Source organism: Chelonia mydas, chromosome 5 (assembly GCF_015237465.2).
Source record: "Chelonia mydas isolate rCheMyd1 chromosome 5, rCheMyd1.pri.v2, whole genome shotgun sequence".
In the NCBI taxonomy this organism is placed as follows: Eukaryota; Metazoa; Chordata; order Testudines; family Cheloniidae; genus Chelonia; species Chelonia mydas.
The window spans coordinates 5,569,362-5,593,928 of NC_051245.2; the positions used below are offsets into that span (position 1 = coordinate 5,569,362).

At 46.6% G+C, this 24,567-nt stretch overlaps 1 protein-coding gene across 2 annotated transcripts; it reads left to right on the forward strand.

The window, feature by feature from the left end:
• The first annotated feature begins 3,801 nt into the window (after positions 1–3,801).
• Positions 3,802–24,567, forward strand: AQP3 (aquaporin 3 (Gill blood group)). Of its 2 annotated transcripts, none has more exons than XM_037902773.2 (6): positions 3,802–4,071; positions 17,310–17,436; positions 18,927–19,064; positions 20,641–20,759; positions 21,664–21,881; positions 22,593–24,567. In XM_037902773.2, exons 1-6 carry the CDS (start codon positions 3,964–3,966, stop codon positions 22,744–22,746), a joined length of 864 nt encoding a protein of 287 aa, XP_037758701.1. In that variant the 5' UTR covers positions 3,802–3,963; the 3' UTR covers positions 22,747–24,567. The 2 variants fall into 2 exon arrangements, with proteins under 2 accessions (XP_037758701.1, XP_043403245.1); XM_043547310.1 differs by lacking the exon at positions 3,802–4,071 and adding an exon at positions 9,066–9,309.

Consider the following 24,567-nt stretch of genomic DNA (forward strand, 5'->3'; position numbering starts at 1 on the left):
GTAGCAGAGGTGCTCAGATGGTCCAGTGAGGAGGGGGCTATATAAGCACCTGCACAAAGAGCATTCCTGCCCACCATTGCCCTGTCTCTTGAGCTGGTGCACTCTTTGTTTCTGTGCCTGAAAAACATTGGCACTCAGGCCAGGTCTACACTCAAAAGTTAAGTTGACCCAGCTACTGTTCTCAGGAGTGTGAAAAATCCACCCTGAGCAACGTACTTAAACTGACCTAATCCCTGTTCTCAGGGCCGGCCCCAGACCAAATGGTGCCCCAGGCGAGGAGCGTCTTTGGCGCCTCCCCCTCCACTTGTTAAACTTTAGAATACCTTATTTTTTTTTGCATTTATAGCCCATTTTTTCACGACTTGGATGCACAATTTACATGCCTGATTTATCGCTGTCATATAAGATGATACATTTGTATGCTAGGATCTGTAAATCTGTATTTATTCATGCCGTATATAAGCGAATAAAAAAAATAGTTTCCTCCAAGTTTATGGAAACTTTTTAATTTTAAGAATAACTGAAATGTACTAACATCAAGTCATCAAACACTACGCATTAAGCACGGCAAAAGAAGTAACAGTATTTCTTTTATATTGCTGGGTAGCTAGGGGTTCGAAAGGTATCTCTGGCATCTCATTAAATATGTACCTTTACTTATACTCTTCAAGTCTTAAAACACAAGTACACTTTCACAATTACAGAATAAAACAAGGTTCAGAGTATCGCAGGTGGGCTCTCACCTCATTCTTCTCCCTCACTCACTGACCGTCTGGCGACGCCCCGCCCCACAGACGACTACATTCTAGGAGGTTCCAGGAAAATGTAGTTCTCAGACAGTCTGGAAGGTTCCATGAGATTCTACCAAGATCCGGAACATTCTAGGAGGTCAGTGAAACATGAATCCACATACTGAATACCTGAAACATTTTACTTCAAACGTTCTGTTTTCCTTTTTGGCGCCAACAACAAAAACAGCCCCTGGCACTCACCAAGCCCAGCATCCCAGGTGGTCGTTTTGGTCGCCTGCCCCTGAATCCGGCCCTGCCTGTTGTAGACAGCGCTAGGTTGGCGGAAGAATTCTTCCATTGGCCTAGCTACTGCCGCTGGGGGTGTGTGTGTGGATTAACTACCCTCCCGCGGCTGCAGCTCTACCGCCGTAGCATTTTACGTGTAGCCATCGTCGCCCTAATAATGGCATGAGCCTGAACCATGCGAGATTAAGGGTGAAATAAATGAATGCTAAGATGAAGGCATCGCACTGCTGGGACAGCTGACCAAATAGAGCAGCCATATGCTTGCTGTAAATTACTTGATAGGCTGTCAACCTTTTGGTTTCACTGGGTTTACGTGTCTAAGTACGGCTTGCAGGAACTGGCCCAGTGCTTGCAGCTGCCCTTTGAAATCTTGTTGGCTTAAACCAACTTTTATTGCTGGCTGTCACTGTTTACAAATAGCTAGGCTTGGAAAGATTAGATTTTTTTAGGTAAATTCTGAAAACGTTGATTTCACCGAGCACGCACAACCTGACGAAAAAATATTTCCGTCGGTCATAATCGGAATTTACAGTGAGGCAAAGGCAGGACAATGCGGCATGAGAATTTCCGGCATGAGTTAAGGGTATTGACTTTGTATATTTTGACATGTGATGTGAACCATTTGTGGTTTAATGGTTATAAAGCTTCAACGTTTTGATCATCGGCATTTTTCTCATTAAATAAATAGTGTTTGGACCCCCACTATTTTCTGACCCTGCATAATTTCCCACAGTGGTGAAAGTTTAAATCAATACAAATAAAATGAAAAAAAGACTTCTAACCCATAATTTCCCACAACTGTGAAAATTTAAATGGAAAACAATAGGGGAAAAATGCTTAAAAATAAACAACAATATAATCAGTTGAAATGATAAAAAAACAACAACCCCTGCAGTCTGCCAAGCCTACGAACAGAGAAGGCATCAAAATGAACAAGCAGATTGGAGCAGAGATAAGAAACGAATGAGAAATAGGAGCTGTGATCAATCCTGTGTAGATCGAATGATGAATGGCTGGAAAGTGACAGGGAGAGATGGAGAGAAACAGAGTGGAGAAGGAACTTTGTTCCTTGAAGGCAAGTTCATAAAAAACGCAAGTGTAACACACGTCTCCGGGCCTGATCCAGAGCCCACTGGAGTCAATGGAAAGACCCCCATTAACCACACTGGCATCGGATCAGGCCCTGTACCCATGGCAGGGAACGTGGAAGAAAGAGAAAGGCTACACCAGGGGTGGCCAAAAAAACGCTGCCTGGCAGAAGCCCTGAGGTCCATCCCCCCAGTCTGGTAGGTGGAGAATGGGGGAGACTCCACAAGCTGCATTTTAACTGTCAAAGAGCCGCATACGGCTTGTGAGCTGAGGTTTGGTCACCCCTGCGATAAACGTTCTTGTGGTTGCATTTTCACCCAAACGGTTTGACAGCAGTTGATTCTTTCCTGTGTTCTGGCCTCCTTTCAGTTCCTCTGTCCAGCTGCAATTTACATTCGGAACAAAGGTCTATTAATGATTGCACTCAAAATCTCCACTTGTTCGGAGGAAAAGTCAATGGTTAAATAAGAAATGCCGAGAACTCTTTGTGCCGGGTGTGGCTTTATGCAGGGGGGTGTGTGTGTGTGTGTGGAGGGAGGAGCAAAATTGGCAAATTCCATTTCTTAGGCCCTGATCCTGCTATTCAGCTCTGGCTCGGAGCCTCAGTGAAGGCAGGGATCCATGGGTATGGATTACGATTGGGGCCCTAAGTTGGAATTTTTACTACTTACCTAAAAGGAATGAGGCATAAATAATAGCAGCTGGCCTAACAAATCTTTCATCCATGCTGTCTCTAAAACGCTGCCCAGGATTACATAAAGAGGTGGCTGAGATTAAATAAACATGGGGAATGATGATTAATTTGAGACAGATTCGATGAAACATGCCAGAATAGTGCTGGTGTAAACCCACCATACAACCCTGCATGGAGCAGGGCCACTTTCTGGCAGACAATTTTCTGATTTCGTGGTGCAGTGCCACCTATGGGTGGCTCATGATAACAGCTCTGCTCTGGATCAGGAATCTTTCCTGGCTTCTCTTTGCTTTCCTAAGACGGGTCGTGCTGAAATGAATGCAGGGTACACGGCGCAGTCCCTCAGCCTTGGGGAGATGTGTACGTTATTTAGACATGCAACAAGTTTGGCTCTGCATCCAGATCTGGAGTTTACAGCTAGGGTTTCGAGTTAGGACCGTTTCTGGACCCAATTCTCACTCCATGACACCAGTTTGATGCTGGTGTGAGGTACTGAGATCACTGGCCTAAAAGTGGAATAAGGGAGTGGAGAATCAAGGCCTCGTTTCCCATGATTTTATTGCCAGAGCGACTAACAGTCCCCCATACTGCATAGGAGTGTAAGTCACCAAGAAGCTGACAACCTACAGTCAGCTCTGGTAGGGGGGGAAATCAGAATTCATGGTATTGTCAAGAGTTGACTCTGCACATGCAAGTTCAGCTGCGGTGTTTGTATAGGCGGGACTTCTTGGCTCATCTGAATTGAGAGTGGGGCAGATTCAGCTGTATGTGCTGTTAGAAGGGCACAGAAATAATGCAATCAGGATGTGGAGGTCTCTGCACTGTTCTCCCCCCCGCCCTTCAGTCTCCTTACAGAGCTCCTGACACTCGTATGTCTGCAGCCTGCCTATATGAGTAATAATAATAATAAAAAAACCCCAAGCAAACCACCCCCTCAGCCCCATGCTGAGAACAAAAAGGTGCAGTGAAAGAGAGGGTGGGAGGGGTGGGGTTACTTAGGGGCGGTGTTTCAGGGATATCTCAACTTATTTATAAGCAAACACAGGGCTGCAAGGATCAAAGTTACACACACCAGGCTGAAGAGCTGAAAGCCAGCCAGCCACCTCTGAGCCAAAGCAGGGCTAGAAGGAAATCTCAGCCACCATGGGGAGGCAAAAGGAAGTTCTTGCTAGAATTGGAGAGATGCTGAGGATCAGAAACAAACTAATGAGGCAAGCACTGGCTGAGTGCCTGGGGACCCTGATTCTGGTGGTAAGTCTGCCTTTTACTACTTAGGATACGGCTGTGGTTTTTTGGAAACCTTTTTATTAAGGCATAGTTGCAATAAAACGTTAACATACTACATAGTACATGGCTTATTCAGGACCAGGTTAATATTTCACGAACCTGGCTAAGATTGCTGGGTACTGTTTAATTGCAGTAATTTGGATGCAAAGCTAAAGTGATATGACAAAGGAGCCACATTCATCCCTGGAATTTACACCAGTGATGAAACTGACCAGAGAGGACTCTTGGGGACTAGAGTAGTAAAACCCTGATGTTCTGTGTGAAATAATGTATGAAAGTTGGTAACCAATCAGTTTTAGAGTCGCTTCCAATTCGATGTGATGTATGAATCTTTTGAAGTATTGAAAGATTTCACCTTTGGTATGTATGAGCAGCAGAGTAGATCCAATAAAGAGGCACATGTGTAAACAGCAAGTGTATTACTACAAGGCGTCTCCTGGAAGGAAATTGCTCTCACACCTCTATGTATTTCCCTGACCCTGAAACTGTCTGAACTTTAAAGAACCTTTAAAGAACCATTTAAAGGGGAGAAGATGCATGAAGGGGAAAGTTCCTCTTCTTGGATTGTTTTTCTTAAAGCATCATTTTAAACATGTGCTGGTGTTGAAAGTGTTAATAACAGTTCTCAACAGCCTGTCCTGGGATCAAGTGAGAGGGGAATAGTAGGGCTGTTTTGAGGCTCACTGCAAAATACTAACCCAGTCTTACAGGCTGGCTGAATGCCTGCCTCTGCTTGCCACATGTCTAGGATCGGGGAGCTGTCTGTCCCCCATCATATGTTTCAATGGTAAATAGACACAAAAGATTCAGTGCTTAGACCCCAAAGACAATAGGCGGCTTGGTGAAAGGGTTCAAACCTGAGTGCCTAAAGTTGGAATCTGTGTCTATATCTGGGCATTTAAATCAATAAGTGACCTGATACAGGGATGAGAGCTGAGCTCCACCACTGCAATCCAAGGGTATGTCTACACCACAGCGGCATGGTTACAGTGCTCTGGCTACAGTGCTCCAGCTATGCCTCCGTAGTGTAGTTGCTCCTTCCACAACGGCGTGATGTGGTTAATTCACCTGTCTGAGGGCAGTACCTAGGTTGGCAGAATAATTCTTCCATCGACCTAGTTGCAACTGCAGGGTTAAGTCGACCTAAATACTGTGCTTAAGGCGAGACATTTTTCAGAGCCCTGAACCACGTAGATAGGTAGATCTAATTTCTAAGTGTGGACCAGGCCTAATTCAATAGTAGTCGCTAATACTCAGCATCTCTGAAAATCAGGACAAGATTTTAAGTGACTCAGTATGGATATAGGTGTCTTGCTCTAGGCATCCAACTTTGAAAATGTTGGCCCTTCCGCACATGGTAGGTAGGTCTATAGATGACACTGCGGACAGGTGTAATTTGTCTAATTTGCTGATATTCCAGTACTGGCCAGTTAATGTTTGTGCATCACTTTGACGATAGGTGATCAGATTCTAATCTCATTTACCAAGGTGTAAATCCCCAGCAATTCCATCAACTTCAGCTGAGCTACTGTGGGTTTACATCAGTTGCGATCCGAATGGTTTTGGAAATTATTCAGCAGCTGGGCTAGCGAAGGGTGGTGGCAACTTTGAAAAGCTCTATGGAGCTCCAGCCACCTCCCGTAAATGGAAAGACACAGCCTCTTGTGTTTTAAAAAGCAACGGGGGCAGAGAGCCTGCTGTATCTTCTGTATATCTCGCTGCTCAAGAGAAACAGTAAAATGTCACCATCTCTCATGGGGACGCTATGTTTCCCATAGCATAATTTTTTTTATCTGCAGAAAGACCAGCTTTCGCAAGAGCTACTTGCAACGAAGTGGCCATGCTTTGCTTTGAAAGAGTTATTTGGAATCATAGAATCATAGAATATCAGGGTTGGAAGGGACCTCAGGAGGTCATCTAGTCCAACCCCCTGCTCAAAGCAGGACCGATCCCCAATTAAATCATCCCATCCAGAATAAGGATGGGCAGGAGCTGACTGAATGCTTGGCAGTTTTTGTCTCTGAATCGCCTGTGCTATTTGGCAGGGAAAGAAAATCAAGCTAATTCCAGCTGCTCAGAGCCTGATCCAAAATCCCCTGGCATTTGGGAGGCGGGGGGTCTTGGATTTGGATCAGGCCCCTCCTGTACAACTCCAGGAAAATCCACGTGTTCTTCTAGGGGCTTTAGGCAAAAGATGGTGAAAGTGGCAATGGGAACAACCCGAGGCACATCACCTGTTGTGTTTTACTAGCCCTAATGAGCAGAGGAGGCAAGGCATTCATGGGTCAGTGCTTTGGACAGAGCTTTCAGAAAGGGTTAGCAAAGAAAAGGCAGGATTTAGAGTCAGGCTTGCAGACTCTGAACTCATGCTTACAGAGTTTGTAGAAATGACAAAAACTTTTTCTTATAACTCCTCTTGGAAATACATCTGCTGAAGACCCGGTGGGGGGTGGGGCTGGGCGTCACACACGTCATGGATTGCATTGCGATCTGGGGTTAGGAGCCAGGAGCACCTTCCAAAGAGATTCAGTGCAGGGAGGCTGCTCCACTCCACACCCCAAGCTGTTTACTGCCTCAGTCTCCCCTCACGTTGTTAAGTGTATTTAGAGGCTGTACTTAATGCAGTGGGATCTCTGGCTGTCAGAGAAGAGGCAGGAAAGGGCCATTTCGAAAGGCTGATGATTTCCTTCTTGCTTTTTTCAGTTTGCTCTCAATCCCAGATCATCCCTTGTTCTGGGGTCTGACTGGAACAAAAAGGGCTCGAAGTCAGAGTCTCTGAGAACACTAGCCCATGTTTTCCTTTCCATGTAAGCCTGGTAGCAGGTAGGGTTGGTTAATCCTGGGATAGGAACGGACCACATGTATCTGCCTCTGGTCCTTCCCATCCCCATCACTCAGACCCTGTTTCTGAGTCTGGCAGTCTCCACTGGAGGAACAATACTGTCTGGTGGGAGCACACCCTGGCTAGCTCCGCTGCCCTCATGGGAGTCCCAGAAGGCTGACTCTCACTCGGCTGGTATGTGGAGTGGTGCATGTTATCATGTGTAAGTGAAATATGTTTATTTTGATAGGGTCATTTTTAAGCTCGCACAGACCCCAATCCTAGCTTCTGTTTGCACCCATTAACATCGGTGGAGGTTTTGGCTCTGCAAGGGATGTAGGATCAGGCTCAGAGTTGGCTGGATTTGTCCCCATCTCTCCAGGTTTAGGATACATTAAGGTTAATAGGGAGGGTAGGCTTAAGGTTTGCTCCTGCTCTCACTGAGGTCAAACTTCCATTGACTTCAACAGGAGTAGGTCTGCGCACTTAACATTAGACCTCCGCTTTGTAATGGGAAGATTTGTGACACCCAAAGGCAATGGGCGTGAGCCCAGTTTCTTCCCAACAGATCTCTCGCCTTTTGCTGGCACAGAGATCACAGCGCTAAGAGAGGCAACTTACCCTGCAACAAATGTCTTTGTGCACGGTACAAAAATACTGTTAGGGGAGCGTGTGAAAAAATGTTCCTTCTTCATATATAATCAGGGAAATCGTGCAGCAAAAGAAGCCAAGGAAATCTTTTTTTCCTGTAAACTCACTTCCTTGAGGCTGTATCTTCTTGCCTGCTCCAACGTGCCACCTCCTGCCACCTACTGGCAATAGCTAAGCAATGCAAATATCAAACGAATTTCACACGTGGTCTGTTGTTTGTATTATTACTGTAGCAGCCAATTAAAAAAAAAATTCCATCAGCCCAGCTTTTTGCACCCTGCTTAAAATAAAAGGGTTGCAACTGTTACATTGCTACAGACCTACTTTGTTTTAAATACTGGAGCTAGCGAAAAGGTCAGACTCTGTATCCTTCATATCTGGCCGGTATAATAGTTTGGCTCTCTGACGGACTTTGCCTGGTGGATTAGCTGGTTTTCACTGTTGTTTAGACACAAGGAAGGAACAAAGAGCAGTTCTGAATCCAACTCCCTTGGTCATTCTTCAAACAGGACTGGTCTGATGAAAGCCTTTACTGTTACAAATTGGAACTTCATGGTTGTAACTATGCCATATGCCATGGAAACCTAAATTTTATAATGTTATTGTAGGAATAAAAGTAAAGGAGAATCTTCTTCAGTTATTAGCAGTATAGGGCCTATGAAACATAGTTAAGCTGTTCTGATTCCATCCAGTAGGGGGCAACAGTACTCAAACATACTAGGCAGTTTGCTACACCATATTTGCTTTATATAGGACTTGGAAAGTCTGGTTTGCTTTCAGTCTTGCTAAGCATGGCCCTTGCATTATGTTAATATTTTGCTAGAGTTTTAAAAACTTAAGTGTAAATTCAATCAACTTTGAGCACCAGCAAAAATGTCACATGCAGGTCATAATAGCACAGTGCCGAAAAACTGGTTGTAGTGGGTGTGTCTTGTGGACAAGGAAGTCATTTAATGAAATGGCAATAACACCACCTTCCTTCTAGTGCCTTCCATTTGAGGCTCTCAAAGCATTTCACAAGCACTAACGAGGCCTGCCCCACCCCAGTGAAGTAGTGGAGTGTGATTTCCCCATTTTACAGATAGGAGAAATGAGGCACAAATTAACAGCCTGATCCTGTGCCCACAGTATTCAGTGTCTTCCTTCCTTGCTGCAGGATAAGGCCTTAAATGACTTGACCAAGACATCACAGGAAGTCTGTGGCAGAGGTAGAAATGGCACTCCAGCTCCTGACCCCTTGTCCTGTGCATTCGCCTTTCTACCACAAATCAGTGGGGAATGGCTGAACTTGCTTTAGTGGGAAAAATGAGCCGATACATTCTGTCTTAACAGACTCTTCCCTGTGCAAGATCCATGTACCACTTAAGCCCTCTTATCTCTTGAGTTCTTAAGTGGTGCATAAGCCTTGGGCTGCGCCTCTGCACAGGGTGTGAATTCCAACTCTTATGCGGAAAGATCCATTACAAACCTTCTTGTTACTGACTCTCCCTTGTCCGCTCCCAAAACTCCGAGGAGCCAGATTCTGCCCCCAGCTGCACCAGAACCACCCCTCTGACTCACAGGGAGGCTTTGCTTTGACTTCAGTGGGCTTTCGATCAAGCTGCGGCTTTGCAAAAGAAGAGGGTGAACAGGGCATTGGAGCCAGCTGCAGGATGAGGGCCCCAGACCCACCCAGCCTCACCCATTTGGAGGGAGAGTCCCTCATTTGGGCTCCAGCTTTAACTCTCATTGTGAGTAGGAGTTTAACTCTCAAGTGCTGCACGGAGCTGCTTAATATCTTCCTCATTCAAACTGTTATCAAAGCTCAAGAGTTTTCAACAGCCTTATTCAGGCTGCAACCCGATCTGAATCTCCTTCCGATTCATTGGTGCAATTAGGCTAGATTTACACAAGGTTCATTGCCTAATCCCTGCTCTATTTGCCTGCAGAAGAGAAAAGTTGTTACTCAGACGATAACATTCCTGCTGGGTCAGGTTGTGCCAATGTTACAAAGCATTCCCAGATTAATCCAGGGATCAGGGCCATGTAAATTTAAGAGCAAATACATTCAGGTCTTTTGTGTAGCTCCTCTGAAGGTGCAAAGAGCAGCCACTAGGCAACAAAAAGTTATTCAGAGAGCTGTTGTGTACAAGAATGCCGGTGACTATCCCTTCTTGAGTGTGCAAACAGAGTCACTCTTCTCCAGAGCTGTTTATAAACCCATAGCTTATGTAATCTCTCCAGTATTGTTTACCCATTTCTGTTTCCTGCCAAAGTCTTGTACTACCTTCCTTAGTCAGCTCTGGACCTTTCCAATCTCAGGCCTTGTCTTCTCTGCTAAGAAAGGTGTGGGCTTTTTTATCTCAGGGCAGGTCTACATTACCACGTATGTTCATATAAAATATGTTGTTCAGGGGTGTGAAAAAGCCACCACCACTAGCGATGCAAGTTACACCGACCTGCACTGGTGTGGACAGTACTCTGTAGGACTGGGCAGTATTTGAGCCGAATATCTGGGCAGCTGCTGCTTTGGATCCCCCTAGGGATACATCTGCTGCATTACACTGCCTTTGGTGCTCAGATGGGGCCCTGGTGAGTGCCCTATCAGGGTCTAATCCAAAGCCCTTTGAAATCAGTGCGGAGAGATTCCCATTGACTTCAGCAGGTGTGGAATCAGTCCCTCCATGCCTAGATAGACACGGACATAGAATCATAGAAATGTCGGGCTGGAAGGGACCTTCTACAAGTCCAGCCCCCTGCGCTGTGGCAGGACAAAGTAAACCTAGTTCATCCCTGACACTGGCAGGTGTTTGTCCAATCTGTTCTTATAAACAGGGATAGATCAGTGGTTTGAGCATTAGCCTCCTAAACCCAGGGTTGTGAGTTCAATCCTTGAGGGGGTCATTTAGGGATCTAGGGCAAAAATTGGGGATTGGTCCTGCTTTGAGCAGGGGGTTGGACTAGATGACCTCCTGAGGTCCCTTCCAACCCTGATATTCTATTATCAGGTTTTTCCTAATATCCAACCTAACTCTTCCTTGCTGCAGATTAAGCCCATTACTTCTTGTCCTACCTTCAGTGGACACAGAGAACGATTGATCACTGTCCTCTTTATAACTGCCCTTAATAAATTTGAAGACTATCAGGTCCCCCCCATATTTTCTCAAGACTAAACATGTCCAGTTGTTTTAACCTTTCCTGATAGACCAGGTTTTCTAAACTTTTGACTGTTTTTTGTTGCTCTCCTCTGGATGCTCTCCAATTTGTCCACGACTTTCTGAAGGTGCGGTGCCGAGAATTGGACACAATACTTCAGCTGATGCCTGATCTTTCAAATGCATAGATTTAACTTAATAAATACACGTGGGAGTAATGTTAATACTTCACAGTGAAGTGGTTTAGTACATTTTATTAATACTAATAAAATAATCATTTAAATCGTCCAGCGGAGCATAAGGGACATGAAATACAATAGCAGATCATGAGAGAGTGCGTGATGCAAACCTTGATACTGTAGCTTTTTATTTCTATGGCGTGTGTGACATTTTATTGGTAACACGAAAATGCTGGAGCTTGATTAGCTAGTTAAAGTCAACAGAGCAGGGGTTCAACTTCTCCATATTTCACACACCTCATCCCTAGCAGCAGGTTCCTATGGAAAACATCTCACCATGGCCCTAGTGAATTGCATTTAGAACCTAGTCAGTGTGGATCTATTACAAAACAACTAGGACATCATTTAAATGGCCCATGGAAAGCCGTTTAGCCTGGCCAGGGTGAAAATCGAGACATTTAAATTCATTTACGTTTTGCATTTTACTCTCTGTCTCATTAAGAATAAAATCCCAGGTGTTCAGAAATCATAAAGCAGGATTAGAATTATGAGAGATTTTTTTTTTTTGCTGAGTTCTTTCGATTGGCCTTCTGCTTTCTGAGCCTTTAGGTTTCACTTGGCTCATGTTTTCACACTTTTCTCTGCAACCAGGAGGGCTAGAAACTTACTTTAAAAAACAGCTGAGATTCACATGTAATCACATGACTCCAGGAGTTGGAGACTCAAGAAAAGCACCAAATATTGGGAGGTGTGCAATAAAAGCATGAGAACTGGCAATGCTGCACAATGTTCAGGTGTTGTTTAGCGTCATGTCTTGTGAAAGGAGGATTGTGAGAAAAGAACTTTCAGGGGTTGGGAAATGTAGGTGACACTGAAATCTGCCGGAGGAGGTAGTGTAAGACACAGGCAAACTTCTGTCCTCTGATCAGCCTGGAAGATCACAATTACAATATGTGTGCTGGCACATGCCCTGTTGATGTCAGTTTCCAAGTCAGTGCCATCCTGATGAGTTTAGTATAAGAACCTGAACATAAGAGGATCATAGAATCATAGAATCATAGAATCATAGAATATCAGGGTTGGAAGGGACCCCAGAAGGTCATCTAGTCCAACCCCCTGCTCGAAGCAGGACCAATTCCCAGTTAAATCATCCCAGCCAGGGCTTTGTCAAGCCTGACCTTAAAAACCTCTAAGGAAGGAGATTCTACCACCTCCCTAGGTAACGCATTCCAGTGTTTCACCACCCTCTTAGTGAAAAAGTTTTTCCTAATATCCAGTCTAAACCTCCCCCATTGCAACTTGAGACCATTACTCCTCGTTCTGTCATCTGCTACCATTGAGAACAGTCTAGAGCCATCCTCTTTGGAACCCCCTTTCAGGTAGTTGAAAGCAGCTATCAAATCCCCCCTCATTCTTCTCTTCTGCAGACTAAACAATCCCAGCTCCCTCAGCCTCTCCTCATAAGTCATGTGCTCTAGACCCCTAATCATTTTTGTTGCCCTTCGCTGGACTCTCTCCAATTTTTCCACATCCTTCTTGTAGTGTGGGGCCCAAAACTGGACACAGTACTCCAGATGAGGCCTCACCAGTGTCGAATAGAGGGGAACGATCACGTCCCTCGATCTGCTCGCTATGCCCCTACTTATACATCCCAAAATGCCATTGGCCTTCTTGGCAACAAGGGCACACTGCTGACTCATATCCAGCTTCTCGTCCACTGTCACCCCTGGGTCCTTTTCCGCAGAACTGCTGCCTAGCCATTCGGTCCCTAGTCTGTAGTGGTGCATTGGATTCTTCCATCCTAAGTGCAGGACTCTGCACTTATCCTTATTGAACCTCATCAGATTTCTTTTGGCCCAATCCTCCAATTTGTCTAGGTCCTTCTGTATCCTATCCCTCCCCTCCAGCGTATCTACCACTCCTCCCAGTTTAGTATCATCCGCAAATTTGCTGAGAGTGCAATCCACACCATCCTCCAGATCATTTATGAAGATATTGAACAAAACCGGCCCCAGGACCGACCCCTGGGGCACTCCACTTGACACCGGCTGCCAACTAGACATGGAGCCATTGATCACTACCCGTTGAGCCCGACAATCTAGCCAGCTTTCTACCCACCTTATAGTGCATTCATCCAGCCCATACTTCCTTAACTTGCTGACAAGAATACTGTGGGAGACCGTGTCAAAAGCTTTGCTAAAGTCAAGAAACAATACATCCTCTGCTTTCCCTTCATCCACAGAACCAGTAATCTCATCATAAAAGGCGATTAGATTAGTCAGGCATGACCTTCCCTTGGTGAATCCATGCTGACTGTTCCTGATCACTTTCCTCTCATGTAAGTGCTTCAGGATTGATTCTTTGAGGACCTGCTCCATGATTTTTCCAGGGACTGAGGTGAGGCTGACTGGCCTGTAGTTCCCAGGATCCTCCTTCTTCCCTTTTTTAAAGATTGGCACTACATTAGCCTTTTTCCAGTCATCCGGGACTTCCCCCGTTCGCCACGAGTTTTCGAAGATAATGGCCAAGGGCTCTGCAATCACAGCCGCCAATTCCTTCAGCACTCTCGGATGCAACTCGTCCGGCTCCATGGACTTGTGCACGTCCAGCTTTTCTAAATAGTCCCTAACCACCTCTATCTCCACAGAGGGCTGGCCATCTACTCCCCATTTTGTGATGCCCAGCGCAGCAGTCTGGGAGCTGACCTTGTTAGTGAAAACAGAGGCAAAAAAAGCATTGAGTACATTAGCTTTTTCCACATCCTCTGTCACTAGGTTGCCTTCCTCATTCAGTAAGGGGCCCACACTTTCCTTGGCTTTCTTCTTGTTGCCAACATACCTGAAGAAACCCTTCTTGCTACTCTTGACATCTCTTGCTAGCTGCAGCTCCAGGTGCGATTTGGCCCTCCTGATATCTTTCCTACATGCCCGAGCAATATTTTTATACTCTTCCCTGGTCATATGTCCAACCTTCCACTTCTTGTAAGCTTCTTTTTTATGTTTAAGATCCGCTAGGATTTCACCATTAAGCCAAGCCGGTCGCCTGCCATATTTACTATTCTTTCGACTCATCGGGATGGTTTGTCCCTGTAACCTCAACAGGGATTCCTTGAAATACAGCCAGCTCTCCTGGACTCCCTTCCCCTTCATGTTAGTCCCCCAGGGGATCCTGGCCATCTGTTCCCTGAGGGAGTCGAAGTCTGCTTTCCTGAAGTCCAGGGTCCGTATCCTGCTGCTTACCTTTCTTCCCTGCGTCAGGATCCTGAACTCAACCAACCCATGGTCACTGCCTCCCAGATTCCCATCCACTTTTGCTTCCCCCACTAATTCTACCCAGTTTGTGAGCAGCAGGTCAAGAAAAGCGCCCCCCCTAGTTGGCTCCCCTAGCACTTGCGCCAGGAAATTGTCCCCTACGCTTTCCAAAAACTTCCTGGATTGTCTATGCACCGCTGTATTGCTCTCCCAGCAGATATCAGGAAAATTAAAGTCACCCATGAGAATCAGGGCATGCGATCTAGTAGCTTCCGTGAGTTGCCGGAAGAAAGCCTCATCCACCTCATCCCCCTGGTCCGGTGGTCTATAGCAGACTCCCACCACTACATCACTCTTGTTACTCACACTTCTAACCTTAATCCAGAGACACTCAGGTTTTTCCACAGTTTCGTACCGGAGCTCTGAGCAGTCATACTGCTGCCTTACATACAGTGCTACTCCCCCACCTTTTCTGCCCTGCCTGTCCTTCCTGAACAGTTTATAACCATCCATGACTGTACTCCAGTCATGTGAGTTATCCCACCAAGTCTCTGTTATTCCAATCACGTCATAGTTCCTTGACATCACCAGGACCTCCAGTTCTCCCTGCTTGTTTCCAAGGCTTTGTGCATTTGTATATAAGCACTTGAGATAACCTGTTGATCGCCCCTCATTCCCAGTAGGAGGCAGGAGCCCTCCCCTCACTATGATCGACTATGGGGGTTTAGGAGCAGAATTTGACTGTGTGTATACGTATTGGCACATACATAGTGATAATAACGGCCATCTCTCTGTGTGTATATATACAGACAGACACACAAAATAATTATCAGAATGCCGGCAATAGTGATTTATTCTCTCTCTAAATTACTTCATTGCTTGGTACCTCTCTGTGTTATGACCAATAGTGTGCCTAGAAGAACCACACTATTGGATATTTGGGGGGTCAGACCTCACCTGGCCATTGGCCACAAGGAGCTCCTCTGATTTACACCAGCCAATGATCTGATCCCACAGTTTTGGTGGCTGGAATATGGTTACAGCCCCGCCCCCCAAAAAAACCAACAAAAAACAAAAAACAAAAACAAACCGTGGGACTTATCCTGTGGGACCCTCCCACTCTGCAGGGTCTCAGAGCTCAGACTTCAGCCCGAGCCCAGACATCTAGACAGTGAGCCCGAGTGTCTAGCGGGTGTGTAGCCATACCCATAGTAAACTGCGTGACAACAAATCATTTGCTGGAGCAGCCATGGTGAATGCAATTTGAACTGATTCCTAGGGCCAAATGCAACTGATAGAAAGGTGTGTGTGTGTGTATGGTGTGAGTGTGTCTTGTGGAAGCCACTGGGATCAAGATTTGGCTTGGTTTGCTGGGGCTCAATAAAAATGCAGACATGCACATCAAAAGCAGAATTTGGCCCTAAATGCCAGCCTGCCTGCCTCTCTTCTGTGCTCCTAGGGCCAGATTTTCTCAGTGGTGGATTAGCCACTAGGCCAATGGGGGCCCGTGCCCAGGGGTCCCAGCCAATTGGAGGGCCCTGGAAAGATGGGCATCCCCGTGCCCCGACCCACTCAGCCGCCCATCTGGAGCTCCTGCCGGGGAGTGGGGGAAGCCCCCTGCTCCCCAAGCCCGCTTCCCAGCAGGAGTGCTGGGTGGGGGGACTGCAGGTGGAAGAGGTGGGGAGGGGCCCCCACGTGCTCTGATTCAGACACCAGTGCTAGTCTGAAATGGGCTGGATTGCTAGCGAAGTGGAGTGGGACAAAGAGGACGAGAGAGCTGAGAGAGCCGTTTAGCTCTTGCACATGGGCCGGAAATGCGGGATTGTCCTGAGCAAACATCCTTGGGCTGCAGCTCGCTTCCTCCCTTCACTGCAAGCAAACAGCGCTTATCACCCTTTGCCAATAACCGCCCCTGCAGCAAATACTTTCCAGTCCCCAGCCCTCAGAAGGAAGAGGCGAGGCAAACCGCCTCTCACAATGCCAGAGACAAGGTGTAATTTACGAGGTGCCTGGACTGAAGTGTTTGATGTCTGTGGTTGCCTGAGGCAGGTTTGTTTTCTGTGTAGCATGAAGACCCCTAAGCAGGTTTGCGGCTGTAATCTAGTGTTTGAGCTGCTGTGTAAATCCTAGCACCAGCTGATGGCAGACAGTGTCTTATACCATCCAAGCTTTGCCTTGCTCACAGCTGCCCTGCTGCTGGGACCTCCTTATATCAAGAGTATTGTCCTTACAATGTTTTCCAGCCATGTATAGTCATCTTTGCAAATGCCAGCAAACTATGAACTGATCCCGTTTGCAGTCCAGACCCCCAACTTCCAACGATTTCAGTTCCATATAAAGAAGGACAGTAGGTTTAAATGCATCATATAGTGTCTCTAGGTGTGGTAGGCGAGGGAGAAAAGAGAGATGCAGGGCAGAATGGTTGAAAGTTGGAGGTCTCTGGGGGAAGATTTTGATGGCTTTATTAAAGGAAGAGTTTGGATAAGTAGGAGGCCAAGCGGAGAGATGGGGTCTTGGAGTGGGAGGCTTTGGAAAGGGTTAAGGAATCAGCTAGGTGCTGATAATCAGGAAAGGGAGTTGGTGGAAGCAGCTGTGAGGAAGGATGTACCAGCCACTGTGGAGAAACAAAAGAGTCTGGTGTTTTAAGAGACCAGGGAACTGGCTAGAGGTGTTTGGAATCATAGAATAGCAGGGTTGGAAGGGACCTCAGGAGGTCATCTAATCTAATCCAATCCCCTGCTCAAAGCAGGACCAATCCCCAATTTTTGGCCCAGATCCCTAAATGGCCCCCTCAAGGATTGAACTCACAACCCTGGGTTTAGCAGGCTAATGCTTAAACCACTGAGCTATGCCTCCCCCCTGACTGGTAAGCCCTTGGAGGATCTTGAAGACCAGAAGGGAGAATATTTTGTAGGCTTCAGAAGATGGGGGTGGTCAAGTCCCCGGCAAATTCATGACCCTCCTCCCTGGCATTTTCTATCCAAGCCAGCAAGTTTCCCTGCAGCCTTTCCCATTTTGTACTGCAGCACAAGTGCGGATAGTGGAGTTGGTCATGGACTTGGGTTGGAGAACTCAAGTGGAAAGCACTCAGGAGTCCTTGGCCAGTTTCTTGCTCCTGAAGGAAAATCCACTGGGCCAGTTTTAATCAGTTCTTTTCTTCTTTCAGTTGTTTGGCTGTGGCTCAGTCGCTCAGGTCGTGCTCAGTAGAGGAACCCACGGGGGCTTCTTGACTGTGAACTTGGCCTTCGGCTTTGCTGTTACACTTGGAATTCTGATAGCAGGGCAAGTGTCAGGTACGTGGCTTCCATTTCACGGCTTTGCTGCAAACCTAGGGCTCCCTCTTGCTCTAAGCTCCTGGCCATGCGCAGTTGGGGATTCAAAGGTCAAAGAGCATTGCTTCATAGTTAGGGCCCTACCATATTCACGGTCTATTTTAGTCAATTTCACGGGCATAGGATTTTGAAAATCATAAAATTTCATGATTTCAGCTATTTAAATCTGAAATTTCACGGTGTTGTAATTGTAGGGGTCATGACCCAAAAAGGAGTTGTGGAGGAATCGCAAGGTTATTGTAGGAGGGGTTGCGATACGGCTGCTGGCCGGGAGCCCAGCTCTGAAGGCAGCGCTGTTGCCAGCAGCAGCGCAGAAGTAAGGATGGCCTGGTATGGTGTTGTCACCTTTACTACTGCACTGCTGCTGGCAGAGCTGGGCCCTCAGTCAGCAGCCACCGCTCTCTGGCCACCCAACTCTGAAGGCAGCAGCGCAGAAGTAATGGTGGCATGGTATGATATTGCCACCCTTACTTCTGCACTTCTGCTGGCGGGTCACTGCCTTCAGAGCTGGGCCCCCAGCCAACAGCCACCGCTCTCCAGCCACCCAGCTTTGAAGGCAGCCCAGAAGTAAGGATGGCAGTACTGCAACCCCCCTAAAATAACCTTGTGACCCCCCCCGCAACTCCCTTTTGGGCAGGACCCTCAATCTGAGAAACGCTGGTCTCCCCCTTTAAATCTGTATAGTATAGGGTAAAAGCACACAAAAGACCAGATTTCACGGTCCGTGACGCATTTTTCGTGGCCTTGAATTTGGTAGGGCCCTATTCATAGTTAATAACATAGTTTCCTCTCTGTGTGCATGCAACCGACGAACCCACACTGAGGAGAGAATAGAACCCTTCGTTGGTCATTTGTTTCTCAATAGTTCTTGCTCTTTGCAACTGTCCACCCACCCCGTTGTGGAATGCCAGCTTCTGGCACAGGAGAACCAATGTGAGTGGACACGACTATCACCGTTGGAAGTCAATGGCATAGATAGATAGATAAATTTAGAGAGAGCAACTCATTCTTGCTGAGAGCCTCACTGGGTCATAGAAATTAGAGATGGAGAAAGGCCTATTAGAGCATCTAAACCTTTCTCCAATCCCATTCCCTGCAATACATCCTCAAGGGCTTTAGCCAGTGTGTTCCCCTAAAGACCAGGTATTGCCTAGCTCTGGGCATGTGGATTAACCCATATCTTCCACTGAACAGGGCCACATATCTGGCCTGGTTTTCAGCGGCTGCACCTCCTTCAAGGGTTTCAGTGGGGCTTAGAGTGGGTGTGGGCCTCGTGCTGCTGTTCTGGTGGGTGAATTTGATCTGGAGGATATTGTCACACACACAGTCCCACAGTGCACCAGCAGCTGTGATTTTCACAGGTGCGTCTTTCCCAATGTGGTGGTCCCTTTCCATGCATTCTGGAGTCAGATCCTGCACCCAGAACGCACTAACGAGAAACTCTTTCCCAGGTGGCCACTTGAACCCTGCTGTAACTTTTGCTCTGTGCCTCATGGCCCGGGAGCCGTGGATTAAGCTGCCTGTTTACATCCTGGCACAAACCATCGGTGCTTTCCTAGGAGCGGGCATCGTCTTTGGCTTGTACTTCGGTAAGTGAACAAACCACTCGGCTTTTATGCCATCCCTCTCCCTCTGTTCTCTTATGCTGTAAAAAATATCTTTCTTATCCAAATTGGAGCATTTTCCTGTGGTGGGGCTGATGGCCATCCTAGTATCTCTGGGCTTCTCCAGGGTGATCTCACATTCAAAGCTCCCAAAATCAGTCGCAGGGCCCCATGTCACGTCTTCACCTGGGGCACAACGATATGTGCTCAAGCAACAACATTGTGACAGCTGGCTTTGTCCCATCAAGGAAATTCTATTCAGAGCCCTCCCATGACTGGTGTTTTTGTGTCTCCTGATTGGCAGCCCCTGGGGTGACATGCCGCCTATAACAATTAACTCCTCTTGTTTTACACAGCCAAGGAAAAGAATAAATAAGGATTAACAGCAAGGCAACAGTTAACTCCATTACCTAACCAAGTGCAAACAATCAGTAACTATCAGCATTTTTGATCCAGTTTTCCTGATTTAATGAGCTGGTTAGGACTTGTCTACCTGGCAGCCTGGTGAGGTCCACCAGGGTGTGAATAGTAGAGCGTGCTAACGTGTTACCCTCTAACTGCCCCAGGTAGACCTTGCTGGCATGAACTAAAAGGCACCTAGTTCATGTGAATGTAGTCCAGTCCATCAATGCAGTCTAGGTACCTTTCAGCTCACGCCAGCAGGGCCTACAGGAGGTGATTCGAGCACGACCCGATAGAGTGCTCTACAATTCACATCCCCATAGACCGCAACGTGCTGCCCTGCAGACAAGCCCCTCTTGTGTGGTACAGCCAGGACCAGTTGGTTATTAGGCTCTCTTACTAACTGCTGTGCAAGAGTGGTTTTATACCTAGTTGCTGTTGTTTAAATTAGTAAAACATTCTCAATAATCAATTGTTAATTAAATAATCAGTTTTATTAAAGATCAGGGACAACTCCTTGAGCCAGACTTTGGCCTCAGATACTCATACTTAATTCCCCTTCAAGTCAATGGGACTTGCGCATGCATACCTGTGCAGAGACTCCGGCTCACTATCGTCTCTAAATCGAGAGGGGCTCAGGTGAAAGCATTGCCCACTGCTGTAACAGTCATAGAGTTTAAGGCCAGAAGGGACCCCAGATCATCCAATCGCACCTCTTGTATATCACAGGCCACCAACACTATCCACCCAGCTACCCTCACACCAAACCCAACAACCGGAATGAGACCAACCTGTTACTGCCCTCAGGGGACTAAATGACCCAGTGTCATGGTCAGAGAACAGGAAAGACCGAGGTCAACGTTAAGTGTTACTGAATTATGGGACGTGATTATTCATACTATACGCTGAGCCTGTGCAGTCTACACAGGGCGTTGAGGAAGTCATAGGGCCCACGGTAGCCCACAGCTGAGCGGCAGTTGGCTGTATTGCAGGAATGTGTCTGATAGACAAATATGGTGATTCTCTACTGTAATATTCATAGGTTTTAAGTCCAGAAGACTAATTAGGCTTCCCAAATAACACCCTCTGCCCTGGATTCTGCTGTGCTGTTGAACAATCAGGTGATGAATGACTGACCCAACCCTGTTTCCCATTCTAGATGCCATATGGGCTTTTGGCAAAAACCAGTTGTTTATAGTGGGACGGAATGGAACTGCTGGCATTTTTGCCACATACCCGTCTGAGCATCTGGATGTAGTGAATGGATTCTTTGACCAGGTAAGAGAGTTGGGGGTGCTGGTAAGAGACCTTGCAGGACAATCCTGGGCCTCTCACTCAATTTCAAGAGGAACAATGCTGCATTTCCTGGGATTTGGATCAGTAATATTCACCAGTCGGGACCCAATAATCCACTGGTCAGCATGAGGATCAGCGTGCAGGAGTGTGCCTGGATACAGGAGGGTTTAATGGTATTGGTGGCCACAGCGCAGCCTGCACATGGAAACAGACTACAATTTGGCCAGGGCACGAAGGCTAAGACCCCTACTCTAGTAAAAAGTACCCTAGGACCTTTAATGATCCCAAAGGGGCAGAACCCTAGTTTTATTTCTCTCCAGAAAAGTGGCATCTTCCAACACACAGTGCCACTAAACACCAAGCTGGGGCATACCTACAGAAGGAATAGTAACACGGGGGATCTCTGTGGTACCTTGGTCTCCTTCTAAGTGTCAATCCTGACTGTCCTTGTTTAGCTTATGAGATCCTAGCCTGAGCTGGTATCACTGCAGGCTGTTAGAGTCCTATTTAATGTCCTCCTTGCGGTGCAGTCTCGCCCACTGACGCTGCTAGGAATGCGTCCTTAGACTCACGGGAACTCAAAGATCCAGCTCTCTACTCCTAAGTTGCTTCACTGAAAAAGAGACGTTCTCTGCTCCAAATGTTTCCATGAGGCTATTGCTAAGGGTGGGTTCTTTTCTGGACATGTTCCCTTTGCCATAGAATTCCCCATTTTGTATTCCCTTTGGTGTTCCCTGCTCTTACTGGGATCACATCCTTCACTATCCCTGTTCGTCACTCCAGAGGATAAGTTCTAAACATGCAGTATTCCACCCAGTAGCTAGGTGACTTTGTTAAAAGACTGATCAAACCTCAATCACGTCTCTCTCCCTCCTTTTCCTGCTAGTTCATTGGCACAGCATCTTTGATTGTTTGCGTCTTGGCTATTGTGGATCCCTACAACAACCCTATCCCCCGGGGCCTAGAGGCTTTCACTGTTGGCTTTGTGGTCCTGGTTATCGGGACGTCCATGGGCTTCAACTCTGGATATGCCGTCAACCCAGCCAGGGACTTTGGGCCTCGTCTTTTCACCTCCATTGCTGGCTGGGGCATGGAAGTGTTCTCGTAAGTGTTTTCTTCACGGAGCGCGGGTTACCCAGATCTGATGGGATCAAGGCAAACGGTGGCCAAAAAGTACCACCCAAGCACTTCTGGAAGTGGCTGTCAGAAAGGGACACCTAAGCGGTCTCTGCATTTTGAGGCACCTTTGGGTCACATTAACATTCCTAAAAGGCATTAATCTCCCTGGAGATTTCCTGAGCAATGAGAAACAGCCAAAGTAGAGCCCTTTCCACAGATCAGAGCTTATGCCCTGGCGTTGCTATCAAGCAGTAGGCCTGGGAGCAAGCGTGGGAAGGGCGGCTGTTCCCTGAACATAAGCTCGTTTGGAGACTTTCATGGCTATTGCCAAATGGAAGCGATGGGGAAATAACAGGGGCGGGGGAAAGTCCTCGCCCTCCTGACATGGGTGGGACAGCACTGACTGCTCTCTTAAAAGGCTGCATTCATGCTCGCTCTTAGGAAGTCACGGCTCTCTGATAGGGTGACAGCAAAGCCAGAGAGAGCCCCAATTCTCTGGGTCATTCAAGCTCAGGGGTGAACATTTTCAAAAGTACCTAGATGACTTAGGTGCCATTTTCAAAAGGGCCTCGGGCACTTAGGAGCTTATGTCTGATTGAAAATCATTGGAAATATTCTGAGATGCCCAGGGTTTGGGTTATTCTGGTTGATGTCCCGCTACTCATTTCTCATCTCGCATTTTCTTGTGTCTTTCAGTATTGGCATGCACTGGTGGTGGGTCCCGGTCATGGCCCCTTTCCTTGGGGCAGTTGCTGGCGTGCTGGTTTACCAGCTGATGATTGGATGCCATGAAAAGCCACCTCCATCCACTGAGCAGGAAAATGTCAGGTTGGCCGATGTGAAGCATTAGGAAAGGGTCTGAGGAGGCTGGCAGATATGGACACTTTTCACAGGACTGCAGGAACCAAAGAAGAGAAGGAGAAGGAGAAAGATTCAAGAACAACAAGAGATTCCACTTCTTGAGATATTCTGTCCTAGTTTCTTTGTACACCCTGATGCGTTTTCTTTAGAAATTTGCCCATGAGCCTTTGCCAAAGGCACCACATAGTCTCATCCTGGTAAAGGGGGGGTTGGCAGGGCAGTCAAGTGGTTAGAGCGCAGACCTGACTCAGGCAACCTGAGTTCTAATCAGGCTTTGCTGCTGGCTTACTGCGTGACCTCGGGCAAATCACTTCACTTCTTTGAGCTTGTTTCTCCATCGGCAGGGTGGGGATGATGAGACCTCCTCACGCCCACCTTTATAAAGGGCTTTGAGATCAACGAATGAAAATATCTAAAGGCAAAAGAGAAGCAGGCAGTTGCAGTCTGCTGTTGAATTCATTCCTGGTGTAACTCCACTGCAGTCAATGGTGTTACACTAGGGATGACGATAGCCCATTAAATCTGTAGTGCATGCCATTAATAGCATAGCATTAAGATCCACATCAATCAGGCTTTGCCTAGATAAAACGTCACAATAGAGAGAAAGCACCAATGCACTTGGCTTTAATTTTGTGCTAGGACAAAACGTTTACAAGCCCTCTTCACATGGATATTTGATCCTCAGCGTTCACTGTGTCATTGAAGACAAGATTTAGGAAAACACTAATCCACCAGACGCTTGCCTGGGAAAGCTGCCTTCCTGAATGCATTAGTGATTCTTACTCATTAGAGAAGCTTATAGTCATGTTTGATTGAAAACATGGTGCTTGACTCTCGATAAGGCTGTGTTTGTTCATGTAAATTTCACATTAGCTTTAGGTACATAATGCCAGGACAGGGAAGAGTTAATTCACGGGTGACAGAAGGCAGCTGTCTATTCACTGACCTGCTTTACGATACTGTCATTGCATTTTCAAAGTACAATCATGTTGGCAGAGAAACTCCAGCTCCCATGTTATTAGAACATTTTTGATACCCATGGCACCATGTTGTAAGAGCGTCTCAATTTCCATGGTGCCACGTTGTAGCTCCGGTACTCATGGCGTCATGTTATTTGATTGTCTTTGATATCCGTGATGCCATCTTGGCAGAGAATCTCTAGTTCCCATTGTGCCATTCTATTTGACCTTCTTTGATACCAGTGATGGCATGTTGTCAATCCCTGATTCCCATGGCATCATATTATTAGAGACCCCTTTGATAGCTGTTCCTTTAGTGCATGAATTCCTTTCAATATGTTTCTCGTATACAGTGCATATTTACAGTCAGTAAAACTTTGTATTCTTTCATGCTTTTTTGTGTGTGTAAATATTGAGATTGTAAAATGACTGTGTCAGTTTTACTTAGTTTATTTTTAAACCATTTCAAGTAAACTCTGACACTTGGAAAGTCATCAGTGACAATAACATGCCTGATACAAGTTCTCTCACCCCTTTCATCTCTTGAGAATCTGTAAAAGGAAAGGGAAATTTAACTTTATTGGGCACAGTAGCTGAGTGCTACCTTCATGTTGTATTCCTTTCCTTCTGAATTGTAGTTTGTAGTGCTAAGGTGAGGTTATGCAAAGATCAGGGATATGGGAGGGACCTACTGCAGATGTAAAATCATGCACCTAATCTTGTTAATACACAAAACAAGAAGCCAGCCCCATAGAGTGTACTGGGAATTGGTTCATAGGTTCGCTGAAAGACAAGGAAAAGCACAGGATGAGATGAACCCATGCTGGCTTTGAACACCCTTTAGAAATGAA

Bases quoted from the DNA above. Each gene is read 5' to 3' on its own strand.
- AQP3 (XM_037902773.2), top strand. From the start codon at position 3,964: ATGGGGAGGCAAAAGGAAGTTCTTGCTAGAATTGGAGAGATGCTGAGG. The intron at 17,437-18,926 runs GTACGTGGCTTC...ACTCTTTCCCAG, and splicing joins GATAGCAGGGCAAGTGTCAG to GTGGCCACTTGAACCCTGCT. The intron at 19,065-20,640 runs GTAAGTGAACAA...TTCCCATTCTAG, and splicing joins CGTCTTTGGCTTGTACTTCG to ATGCCATATGGGCTTTTGGC.